Here is a 13230-nt window from a genome sequence, read left to right as displayed (position 1 = left end):
CCGGCAGCTGCTGGCTGGTATAGGACGGAGGCAGCCTTGGGAAGGCTCCCCCGTGAGTGAAAACCGAGTGATCTTTCTAATGTCCGATGCCTCCTGTGGAGTGTGAAGTGCTTTTCCTGCAAATCTCTTCTGAAACTGATGGAGCAGCATGGGGTTTCTGAAGCGGTTGGTTCAGGTTGATTCAGAGGAGGGCGGAGTGGACCGCTGGCTGTTGCCGGCCATTCACCCCAGACCTCCCAGCCTCTGCAGCCAGCGCCCCGCCTGCGCCTGGTCCCTTCTTCTCATAGGTCATGGATGGCGCAGGCTGTGCCTCTGTCATTCACACACACACACACACACACACACACATATGGATTGGCTGTGTGTAAATTAGGTATGTGTTAAATAGATAACTTATTAGGTACATGTGACACAGTAAATGTATACATGTAAAATACACATGAGGAACATCACTCTTAACGATGAAAACTCGGGAAACGTCAGTAGATTTAAGTGGCAACAGCTGGAGGACCTTCCGACTGGAACAAATCTGGGCTCTTTCTTTTCTGCTGTCAGAGAGCAGCTCGAGCAAATCCTGAATGCTGTCTGTGGGTTTAGCAAGTGGGTCGACTCCGTCATCCCCAAGACACACGTGTCTGCCAGCGCCCGCCATCCCTCCCCAGCGCCCCCACTGCCCGCGCGTCCTCCTGTGCCCACCCAGCCCCGGTGTTTCCAGCCGTGTGGAGCCTCCGGCTTCATGGGCTCAGGAGACCGTGGCCGTTGGAGGCATGGGAGACGTCCCCCCCCTCAGAGGACTGCAGGCACGGTACCCTGGGCTCCCACCCACACCCCTTCCAGACTGCAAGGTGTGAGACTCCCTGCTGAGGGCTGTGTCCAGAGTGCAAGTCCTGAGCTCCCGGCAGTACCTGTGCCTGAGGCTTGATGGGGAGGCCGGGCGGGGGCACCTTCAGGGGCTAGCGAGGGCTGGCTGCAGGCCCCACCGTGAGCGATGATGCCAGTAGTGACAGGGTGTCCCAGGTCGGCTCCACAGGGGGCAGCTGGGGACCACATCAGAGGGCCTGGTGCCCCCAGGTGAATGGCACTGACTCCACAGGGAGGCGTCCAGCCATCATGCCCTGGAGAAAGCCCTTCGCACATGCCTGGTCTCTTCCACTGAAGCCTGAAGCGTCTTCACCTTGTGCCCCGTGCCCGCAGGTGCCCAGGGCATGCGTGGCGTGGGCCTGTTGTGACGGGCAATGCTGGTGGTCGTGGCCTCTCCCTCTGGCATCGCACCCTTCAGTTCTTGAGGTTTCTCTTAAATATTCGTTGATTATTTTTTCTCTTCCATTTTCTCTATTCTTTTTGAAATTATTATTTGGATGTTGAACTTCCCAGATTAGTTATCTGTTTTAAAAACATTTTTTATCCTGTTTTCCATCTTTTTGTTCTACTTTCTGTAAAATTTTCTCAAATTTATCAACCTTATTTTATTTTTGCTATTATATTTTAGTTTCCTGAGATTTGGGGGGTTTTGTTCTTATTTGAATATTCTTTTCTATGTAAAACATATTGCTGGTGTTTTATGAACAGTCCGTTCACTGTCTCTCTGATGTAATATTGGCACTTTCTGAGGTTTTCTTCGCTCCACAACGTGTTTGCTCTGTGTTGCTGTTTTGTCAGCTTGGTGGCTTAGCCCACAGTCGTCCTTCCATGGGGACGCCCTCCTCCATGTGAGGTGATCTTTTCTTGTGACCTGGTCACATCTTTGGGGAGACTCCTGTCTGGAGGGTGTGGGTACTGCCAGCTTCTGGGAGCTTAGGGGCCGGGACGGGGACGTTCATCACCGTGGGAACATCCTGTCCTCTGTTCACCAGGGAACTTCTCCGTTGGTTTGGATCGCTCAGCCCTGAGACCAGCTGTTTTCCCTCCCAAGAAAGTAAACCTCTGGTATTCCTCAGAGATGGAGAGACAGCGTACAGTGCAGAGCACATGGAGACGCTGGCTTTTAAAAAGATCTTCGACTTCTAGTTCTAGTTCAAGGGAATAGCCCTGTTCCTCCCAGGTCCTCCTCACAGCTCGAAACCTTGACCTGACACGGCAGCCAGGAGGCCCTGGAGGGGCAGAGAGGGCGGCCTGTCAGGGTACCCCGAAGCCCAAGGAACAGTGTGGTGGTGAGTTTGCTCACTGCTGCCCGTGCACTGGACATGGAGCTGCAGAAACTCTGATCTGGACCAGCCACACATGCACACTCATGCACACGCATGTAGCTCCAGGAAAGGCCTGACCGGCCCACCCTCCAGTGGGAAAGCCTTTCTGACAACGCTGGCCCACTTCAGCCAAATCCCCAGGAAAAGTGTGTCCCCTCCCACACGTGCCCCATGGCCGAGTGCAAGCAGCAGCACTCAGTCTCCATCCAGCAGCGTCAGCTGGGTCAGTGGGGCCTGGCCGTCCACCCCCAGCCCTCAGAGCAGGCAGTGCCCATGCGTGTGAGTGGGACTGAGCAGGAGTGCCCTGGTCAGTGGACGCATCGGAGGGGCCCCAAACCGCACCCCAGCTCAGTGACATCAGCCAGTCAGAGCACGATGGTGGAGCAGCCAGGTGGCCCTCGTGACCCCATCCCTGGTGTCCAGCGGGGAGCCCAGCTTTCACCCCGCTGTGTGCAGGGCCCACCTTGCAGCATCGTGTCAACAGGGCCCAGGGGTACGACTCGCACCTCCACACGTGGCCGTCTGCCAAAGAAGATTAAAGAGGATGCAGAGCTCATGAGGTAAAGCCCAAAGTCCAGGACACTGCAAGTCTTACGCCCAGCATCAGGGCAGCCATAGCTTGAAGGAGAAAAGACAGCCAGCAGCCACCAACATCACGGCGACGCAGGTGGTGGAATTACCTGACAAGGACCTTAAAGCAGGTGTCACAACACAAACAGCTAAGAAACCTCAGCAAAGAAAGAAAACATAGTGAACCTCAACAAAGAAATAACAATTCTTTCTTTTGAAAAAGAACAGAACAGAAACTAAGGACCTGGACAACACAATAACCAGAATAAAACCTCACTGGATAGGCTCTCCAGCCAACTGGAGATGAGGGGGAAGAATCGTGAACTCGGAGACAGATCAACAGGCATCACCTAATCAGAACAACAGGGAGAAACAGACTGAAGCCGACGACTGAGAGCAGAGCCCCAGGGCTTGGTGGTTCAGTGACAGAAGATACGACATTCATTTAATTGGAGCCTCGGGAGGGGCTGGAAAAATAGCTGAAGAAATAACGACTGAAAATGTCCCAAATTTGGTGATGGGCATGAACCTACAGATTTAAGAAGCTGAGTGAACCCAACACCATATAAAACCAAAGAAGTCCACACCATGATACGTGCTAATTAATCTCCTGAAAATTGACGCCGATGAAAAACATCTTGAAAGGAGCCGGAGAGAAGCACTCTTTTATCTACAGGGAACACCAATTTGAGTGACAGCGAATTCCTCATCTGGAACTGCAGAAGCCAAGACCGAAGTGCACTACATTTTTCAAGTTCTGAAAGAAAAGAGCTGTCAGCCAGTGAAAATACCCTTCAGGGACGAAGGGAAAATCAGGACATTCTCAGACAAAGTAAAACTAAGAGCGCTTGTCACTGACAGACCTCCCCTCAGCGCGTGGCTCAGGAAGCTTTCCAAATGGAAGGGACGCGTTCACAGAAGTAGCTCAGAATCTCCAAATGAAAGAACGGCCGTGCAGGTGAGGCAGGGCTGAGTGTCGCAGACTACGCTGCCCTCGCCGTTTCCCTGAGTCACACTCACTGGGTTCCACCTGCACCACGTGTGACAGCGGTGCACGGCGTGCAGCAGAAACGCATGAGCCTGCGTGGTACAGTGTCCACGGCGCGAGGCTACATTGCATGTGTGTTTTAATCATATCCATTCACTTGCTGGAGGACATTTGTGTTGTTTTCAGTTTGGGGAAATTGTGTAAACACCTGTGTCTGGACACCGGTGTCCATTCTCCAGGAGAGAGACCAGAGTGGGATTTCTAGGTGATGCGTTGTGTGTGTTTAGCTTCGGAAGGTGGTTTGGCAGTTTCTTGATCAGAAATGTGTGAGGGTGTGGGCTTCCCCACGTCCTTGTCAGCACACTGGTGCGCTCCGCGCGCGCGGCCCCTCACAGCGCGCTCCTGTGTTTCCCCAGCGGCCGCCGCTGCTCAACGCCTGCTCACATGCCGGAGCCGTCTGCTGATCCCCTTGGTGGAGTGTCTTCAAATGTTTTGCCCCTTTCACCCAGTTTGGTTTTTTTGTGTTTGTTTTTTACTTACTTTTGAATTTTGCCAATTCTTTATGTATTTTGGATATATATTTGTCAAGTATGTGATTTGCAAATATCTTCTCTTATATTTGCAAATATTTTCTCTTAGTCCTTAGCTTGTTTTTTCATTCTCTTATCAATGTCTCTACCGCAACAGAAGTTTCTAATGTTGACAAAGTCCAATTTATCAATTTTTCCTTTTATGGAACTCCTTTTTTTTTTTGGATGTTGAGTCTGAAAACTCCTTGCCTAGCCCTAAGTATCCGAGATTCTCTCCTACGCTTTTTTCTGAAAGTTTTATAGTTTCACATTTTACATTTAAGACTCTGATCCATGTTCAGGTAAATTTTGTGTAAGATGTGAGGTTTAGGCCAAGGTTTAATTCTATTTTTTACCTAAAGGTGTTCAATTGCTCCAGCACCGTGTATGGTAAAGGCTGTCCTTTCTTCACTGAGTTGCTTTTGTGCCTTTGTCAAAAATCAGGTGGGCATGTTTCTCTTTCTATTTATGGACTGTCCTTGGTGCTGTGTTGATCTGAGGATTTGTTCCGTCACCACTGTCTTCATCACTAGCCTACGATAAGGTTTAAAGTCGGTAGCGCAAGTCCTCCAAGCTCATCCTTCTTTTTCAAAATCATGTTAGCTGTTCTTTGATTTTTCCACATAAATATTAGAATCAATTTGTCTATATCTGCAGTTAAAAAAAAAAAAAGCCCTGCTGGGATTTTGATTGGTATTGTGTTAAATCTGTACTTGAATTTGGGAAGAGTTGACGTTCTCATTATATCGGGTCTTCCATTCCATGAACATGGTATATATCTTCATTTGTTTAGGTCTTTGATTTCTTTCATCAGCATTTTGTACTTTTTCAATATATAGATTCTGCACATTTTGTTAGATTTATACCTAAGTGTGTCTTTTTAGGTTATACATTTTGTTTTGTTTTGTTTTACTGTTACACATTATTATTATGAAGAAGTGATTGATTTTTTAGTTGTTCATCTTATTTCCTAAAACCTTACTTAATTTCCTTCGTTTTTCCTTATTTTTGCCCAAGTGAGGGCCTCCAGTGCAGTGAGCAGGTGGAGGGAGAGAGCGACATCCCGCCTTGTTCCTGGTCGGGGGGACACTCGGTCTTCACCACTGAGAACGGTGTCTGCTGCAGGCTTTTCACGGGTGTTTTATTGCGATGGAGAAGTGCCCTTCCAGTCCTGATTTATCATGAATAGATATTGGATTCTGTCAAATCCTTTCTTTTTTCTTGAATTGACTAATATGATCACATGATTTTTATGTTTCCAATGTGGTAGATATATTGATTTATTTTTCAGTGTTGAACCAGCCTGACATCCTGAGATAAACCCTGCTTGGTTGTAATGTATTGGTCTTTTTATATATTACTGGATTCAACTTGCTAATGTTTTGTTGATACTTTTGTGTCCACATTCACGAGGGATGTTGATCCGTAGTTGTATCATACTGTCCTTGCTTGGTTTCGTATCCGTGTACTGCTGGCCTCATGAAAGGAGCTAGGAAGTGTTCCTCTCTCTCCCCTTTTCTGGAAGAGATTGTTTCTTCCAGAAAAGGCATTATTTCCTCTTTAAATGTTTGCACCCAATAAAACCATCTAGGCCTGGATATTTCTGTTGTGGAAGGTTTTTAACTAACAATTTAATTCTCTGGTAGTTGTAAAATATTCAGATTATGCGTTTTACCTTCAGTGAATTTGGGTAGATTGTGGGTTTTGTAGAATTGGTACATTACATATAGATTGTGAAGCTTATGTATGTGGGGTTGTTCGTGCAATTCCTTCTTTGTTTGCAGGGTCTGCAGCGGAAACTTCTCTTCCTGGTCGTCTTACTTGGTGTCTTCTCTCATTTTTTCTTTGTCATTCTTGCTGGAGGTTTATTTAATTGGTCTCCTCAAAAAACCAGAGTTTGGTTTCTTTCATTTTTTCATTGTTTTTCTGTTTTCAATTTCATTGATTTCTGCTTTTATGATGTACTTTCTTCTGCTTGCTTTGGGTGTATTTTTTTTCAGGTTTCTTAAAGTGGAAGCTTAGATTATTGATTTGAGCTTTTGTTTTCTAATATAAGCGTGTAAGTCTACAAAATTTTCTCTAAGCTCAGCTTCAGCTATACCTCACAAATTTTGATATGTCGTATTCTCATTTTCATTCAGTTAAAAATACTTTCTGATTTTATTAGTATTCTGTAAACGATGTATTTTCTTGATGTGCGTTGTTACGTTTCCAAAGGCTTGAAGGTTGTCCTGTCTGTTACTGACATCTGCTTTAATTTCATTATGGTCTGTAAACATACTTTGTATCATTTCAGTTTTTAAAAATTTGGTAAGGTTTGTTAAATGCCCCAGGAGTATGATCTGTCTTGGAGAATGTGTTATCTGTACTTGAGAAGAATTCTGGTGTAACTGGGTGGTGTGTCCTATAAGTGTTAGTTGGATCTAAATAGTTTTTTGATGGGACTGTTCAGTCTTGCTGTTCCTTGCCGACTGCTGGTCTACAGTTTCTGTTGTTGCTGAGAAAGGAGTTTTGAAGTCTCCAGCTCCTCTTGTGGGTTTGTTGGCTCTTTCTCCTTTCAGTTCCGTCATTGTTTTGCTTCGCGTATTTTGAAGGTCTGTTTTAGGACCATATACAAATGGGGCCAGTGTGTCTTCTTGGTGAATTACCCTTTTGACATTGATACCCTGCCCTCTTTTTTATGTGGCAGTTGTCTGATTATCTGCGCTGAGGTCAATTTTGCCCAATACTAGTATAGCCGCTCCAGTTACCTTCTTCCTTCCTTCCCTCCTTCCAGTATTTCTTCAGCTGTCCCTTTTGGTAGTTTTTGATTTACAGGAAGGTTGTGGGAACAGTACAAGAGCCCCCTACAGTCCCCTCTGTGTCCTGTCGTTTCCATCCTGCGTTACCGGCACACATTGGTCGTTGCGTGCCGCTGCTCAGTCACCCGCCGCCTCTGTTTACGCAGTAATGTCCAACCAGTGCAGGCACTGTATTTGGGGGTTTTTTTGTTTGTTTTTTTAAAGATTTTATTGGGGAATTGGGGGAGGGGAACAGACAAGTTGCTGTCCTTTTGTTCTTCAGTCTAGTTGTGGAGGACTTCGCTTCACTGGCCCATGTTGGCACCATCATTGCGCTCTTCCCGGGCGAGGCAGATCTGTCGCCGGCTTCTGGACGGCTGCTCACGGGGCTGCTGGCCGCTCACGCCGGCTGCTGGCCACTCACACCAGCTGCCGGCCACTCACAGTAGCTCATGGCAACCCACTGCAGCCTACTCCATCACCAGCGACTCACGGCAGCCCAGCTCCAGGTCGAGCTGTTGTTCACCATCTTAGCTGTAGAGGGCACAGAGTCACCAGCCCTAATGTGGGATCCGAACCGGGGCCCTGCTGCTCAGAGCTGGTGTCCCAAGCCAACTCTTAACCAACGCTCCACTCGGCTGGCCCGGCACTGTATTGATTTCAGCGTCTCAGCTCTGCCTCCTCTGGTCTGTGCCAGGTTGTCAGTCTTGGTTTTCACAACACAGCAGTGACTGCCCCCAGCCTTTGTGTTGGATGTGTTTCATGATGAAACCGGGGCTCTGGGTTTAGAGGAAGAAGACCACAGAGGTGGGGGGCCTGCTCGTCCCCACAGGCCAGAGAGTCCATAACGGCAACAGCCCTTCTTCAGCTCACCTTTCGTCGTACACTGTATTATGAGCAGGAGGGACCAAGCCGCTCTGTCAAAACTTGCTTAGAAATCTCAGCTAAACAGCTGTTTTAACCGCGTGCTACTTCTGCCTCCCACAAAACACAAGAACACAGCCAAGTTCTTCATGCTTTTATGACAAACATCAGCTTTTCCTCCCATTTTCAGTCACATGTTCTTCATTTCCACCTGAGCCCGCCCCAGAACCCCGTTAGCGCCCATATTTCTAGCACGCACCTCAGAATTCTCCCACCTGCACCCCTTAGCCAGTTCCAAAGCCGTGGCCACATGGCCGTTGTTTGCTCCAGCCGCACCCACCACCTCCAAGCGCCGCCATAGCCAACGCCACAGGTGGGAGCTCCGACAGCAGACATCTTCTCTTGCTCCAGAGGCAGGAGGTGTGAGGTCAGGGTGGCAGCATGGTTGTGTCTAGGGAAGACTCCGTCTGGCTGGCAGATGGACACTGTGTCTGTGTGTCCTCACATCGTGGAGAGCCTCCAACATAGGAATGGGGTCGGGGGACAGAGACGTTCAGTCCAGAGCAGGCGCCGTCACCCTCGTGCTCCAGTCTCTACTGAGGGTTCCGGTGCTTGTTGTTTAAGGACATGGTCACACTTTGCTCAGCACTGGAAACACAGGCCATCTGACAAAGGGGACGGAGATGCCAACGGTGACAGGTGATGGCAGCAGCGCCCTGGGTGGGCGGTCAGGCCCTTGGGGGCGGCCAGCAGGGCAGGGCATGGGTCTGGGGCCAGTGGCTGATCACCCTGGGCAGGTGGCATCATGGCCACATGCTCCTTTTCTAGCTGTGCCCAGCTGCACTGCTGCCCGCCCTCCAGGCCACTCGTGGCCCTTCCACTGCCCCCCACCCTTTGAGAAGCTCCACAAAAACAATCATTTCTCCCTGTTTTCCAGGGTGTGTGGGGTAACACGATAACAACTACCCCTTTCTAACTGGTTCCTACACACACACATGCTCACATCCTCACACACACACTCTCAGACTCACATGCTCACACTCACGCTCACACACTCAAACACACACACACTCTTATTTACTCATTCTGTTTCCCTCCTCCCAACCAGGTAACAGTCTGCCTGAAAAGGAGGGCGAGGAAAGCAGTGCCCGTTTTAAAATGCACAGCAAGCGTTATTGATGTGGGCTTGTTCTCTGACAGCCAGGATGGATTGTAGCCATTCTGCTAATATGTCTGCAGCTGCATACAGATGCTTATTTGAATTTAGCTTTTGAGAACGTTCGCTCTTGAGCCTTTAGCACCTGTGGTATCCTGTTTAGAAAGGGGCCTTGCGCACCTCCCACCCGGCCTGTCCCTGAGATGAACTAGTCTTCCTGCAGAAGGCAGCTTCTTGGGGGTGACCCCACCATGCTCACCGGGACGCCTCCCTGAGGCAGGGGTCACACCTCTGTGTGCCTCCCCCTGAGAAGCACTGATGGGCCGTAAGGGGACGACGCTGGAGCCCTGCTGCCAGGGTCCATACCCAATGGACCACTTCCCAGCTGTCACCTGCCCTCTGTGAGCCTCAGTGTCCCCCTTACAAGGCCGCGCCCTGCGGGATTGGATGTGACCTGTCCAGCGCACTCGGCCCCCCTGTCTAGCAGTTCTCCTCCAGGCAGTCTTCCTGTCCCTCCGCCACGTAGCAGCTCTGCGCGCTCTGTCGCTGTCATCTGAGAACATTTGCTTTTGTGTTTGAAAGATATTTTCACTGGGTATGGAATTCTAGGTTAATAGTTTTTATTTCTTTAAGTGCTCTAAGGTTTTTCTCCACTGTCTCCTCACGTGCACTGTTTCTGATGAGAAATCTGCTTGCTCGTCTGTATGTAGTGTCTCCCTTTCTCTGGCAGCTGGTAAGATTTTGTTTCCTGATCTCTGGTTTTGAGAAGCTGGACTGTTATGTGCATCGGAGCTGTTTTCTTCATGTTTCTCGAGCTTGGAGTTTGTTGAGCTTCTTGGATCTGTGGCTTTATACTTTGCATCAAATTTGGAACTTCTTGCTAGGCCGCCCTGGAGCTGTCGTCAGTCCCGAGATAATCCCCTGCACTCCCAAACCAGGACCTTCCTCAGCACTCTGTGGAGCGTGACTCTCCGTCTGGCTCGTGGGGGGCTCTGTTCCTCACCCTGTGCAAGGCCCGGCACCACTTCCTTGGCAAACCTTTACCTTTTAAATCATACGAATACAGTACCTATCAAAAAACTACAGTTAAAAGTGAAGACACAAAGAGGCACTTTCTTACAGTGAGCTGTCGGGGCCGCTGCCCCTCGTCCTGGGTCCTCCTGGGCCTCCCGCCGTCGGCGGCACCCACAGCCACACTGAGCACTCCCCGCCTTCTCGTCGTTTTGGAGACGCTTCAGGCCTTTTCTTGATCCTCAGGGTGGGTCCTCTGCACTACGCAGTCACCACTCGCGTGGGCTCCCGCCTCAGGTTCGTTTCGCTGTGTGCCCCCTTCGCCCTGTGTCGGCGAGGACTCCCTCCCTGGCAGGGCGCCTCCATCGGAACAGATGCCCGTGTGCACCCTGCCATCCTGTGCTTGGGTATGTTGATAGTTTTTTCGTATTGTCATCCCTTGACGTCATCGTTTCATTATATTTGGGAACAGAACTTTATACCCTCGTCGTGTGACCTTCCACCTTTCTTCTCTCGGGGCAGGACTTCTCCCGCGAGGGCTGCAGGGGCTGTCCTGTCACGGTCTTCCTCTCCTTGCAGGCTGAAGATCGAGGAGCTGGAAGGGGAGCGGAGGCGTCTGGAGGAAGAGAAGAAGCAGCTGGAAACGCAGCTTGAGCAGCTCACCCTGGCGGTAGGTGCTGGCGAGCAGCCCCTGGCGGTGGCTTGCCCTGGAACCAGCGCGGCTCCCTCCTGGTCTCTTCCCGGATTTGCATGTCTGGGTTCCTGCACCCACAAACATCCCATTTGCCGGCTCAGACTAAACTAAACCAGGACCCCCTCCCACGCACGCACCCCAAGCTGGCCGAGAGTGTGTCCAGCACCCAGCAGGCAGGACATGTGCCCACAGGCTGTGCTGTCACCCCTGCCGTCCTCTCCGCTCCATTGCCCCACCCCCCACCCCCCGCTTCTCCCCCTCGGCCCCGGAGCCCTTAGCCTGGGCTCTCTCTTGACGGCCGTGCTTGCCCAGTGCAGAGGCTGGCGGACGTCTTCTCCGTTTGGTTTGGTGTCCGCACACATCCCCCCACAGTCATAAGTTGGACTGCTGTTTACAGTGTCTTAATTTTGCTTTGTTTTTTGTTTTTATCCTCCTGTCTAAATTGTTCCGTGGCAAGAAACCCACAGAGTTGCCATCACCGAGATTTGGGATAGGCCATTGATTTTACCTTGACACCTATTAGGGGTAAATCAAATCTCGTTTTTATTACCAATTCCTGGAGATGGTGGAAGTGACAACTTTGATAAAGCAAGGCGCGGTGAGCCGCGGCTGGACTGTGTTCAGCTCTAGGACCTGTCAGCTCGTACCATCTAATTGGGCTGCAGTGCTCAGATGGGCGCGCTGGCTGTTGGCAGGTGAATCCCTGGCCGCCTGCCTGCCCACCCGCCAGTGGTGCCGTGTCAGGTGGGGTTGGTGGTGTTTCTGGCTATTCGGTCGAGCGCAGCCTGGGATCACACCCATGGCTGCCCAGGCCCCCCGGCAATCGGGCGTCAGTGAGTGCAGCTAAAACCACTCTGTGTCCTGCTTCAGGCTTCCAGGCCTCTGCCCGGGGGGGGGGGGGGGGGGGGGGGGGGCGTGCGCGGCTGCCATGGCCTCTGGTGCGGTTGTTGAGGGTCATGTGAGGGGAGCCCTGAGCCTGGTGGGTGTTCGCCACCAGCACCAGGTCCTGGGGAATAGGTGTTGGCTGTGCGCGCCGATCTCCGGTGTTCGTGCGTAGTCCATCAGGGTGGGCGTGATGGTGGGGTGGCCCCAACCCCTGTTCCTCCTCACTCGTCACTCAGTAGCTGGAACTCCGTGAGCCTCTGTGGGTCAGCGTGCGCCCGGATGCTCTGCTTTCTCCCTAAGCCTCTTCTGAAGGGGGGGTCCTGCTGCTCCACTCAGAAGGTTCAGCAATGTGGCCGAGGGCACCAGCGCAAGGAGCACAGCTGGCTTTGAGCCCAGCGTCGTCACCCTCTGCGCCCATCTTCACCTGCCCCCGCCCTGCTCCCTGCCCGAGTCCCTGACAGCTGACTGCCAGTCCCAGTCCCAGCCTCAGCGCCAGGACCGCTGGCCTGCTCCCACCCTTGGCACTGCCCACACCTGCCCAGGCTGGCTGCCAGGGCACAGAGAGGTGCACACCCCAAAGCTGGGCTGTCTGTTGCAGGTGGTGCTGGTCACCCCGGTCATATCAACACCTCCTATCTGATCTTGACACGGGGCAGGCAGAGTTCACCCGGCGCCACTGCTCACCCAGCATGTGAGGGGCGCATGCTTGCACAGACCTGCTGAGGCTGCAGGAAGTGGGTAGGCCCTGCTCCGGAATGAGCGTGCCCACCAGCACTCGGACCCCCGCAGCGGAGCCAGAAACAGAGGCCGAGGCTCAGAGGGAGCCAGCCAGTCTTTCTGGTCACGGCACAGTGGAGACGAGGGAGAACATGTCTGGCTCAAGGAGCTGGTTCAGGCAACGTCGAAATGGGTCCACGGGTGACTTGGGCTCATGGAAACGGTGCCTTGGGGCGGATCCGGCGTCCGAGGCTGAAGACCTCAGCTGGAAGCCAGCCGTGCTCCTTGGCCAGGTGGTCTCAGGCATGTCAGGGCTTTGCCGTCTGGGCCCCCAGTGCGTCCTTTATAAAATCAGGGATAATGATGCCCCCCTGGGGGTTACGGAAGGACAGAGGCCACGTCTGCCCATCACACCTGGCACATGGCAGATGCTCAGTAAATGCTAGTGGCCGTCTGTCGCCACTTCGGCCTTTTCTGAACACCCCGGAGATAAAGACGACATCCCCTTCACCTCTGTGCCTGGGCCTTGGAAGCAGCAGGAGAGCACGTGAGCCCCTCCAGGTGGCCTGGCCGCAGCTCTCTGCCTTGGGGTGAGCCCCCTCGGCCCTTCCGTGCCCGCCTCAGAACTGCAGCGCAGCTGTGGCCATGGCTGTGGGTGTGGCCAGTGGTGGAGGGGCTCCCTGGCATCTAGCAGGGCCTGGCTGTGTGTCAGCTGCGCTGCTCACGGAGCCGCCTTCTGCAAACACCCCACCCCCTTCTCTGGAGGGGAGTCTTCAAGTCGCCACCGCTTCAGGAAGATTGATTAAAATC

The 13230-nt window shown here is 51.9% G+C and overlaps 1 protein-coding gene across 1 annotated transcript in view; it reads left to right on the top strand.

Moving 5' to 3' along the window:
* MAD1L1 (mitotic arrest deficient 1 like 1) overlaps positions 1 to 13230 on the top strand; it is a 264103-nt gene that overhangs the window by 208065 nt on the left and 42808 nt on the right. The window contains exon 12 of the mRNA XM_019637417.1: positions 10704 to 10794. Coding sequence (XP_019492962.1) covers positions 10704 to 10794 — 91 coding nt within the window. The remainder of the gene's footprint in view (positions 1 to 10703; positions 10795 to 13230) is intronic.

Source organism: Hipposideros armiger, unplaced genomic scaffold (genome assembly GCF_001890085.2).
Source record: "Hipposideros armiger isolate ML-2016 unplaced genomic scaffold, ASM189008v1 scaffold_33, whole genome shotgun sequence".
NCBI classification, from domain to species: Eukaryota; Metazoa; Chordata; class Mammalia; order Chiroptera; family Hipposideridae; genus Hipposideros; species Hipposideros armiger.
Note: the sequence above shows the minus strand (reverse complement) of the source record. Positions and strands in the feature narration are given on the sequence as shown.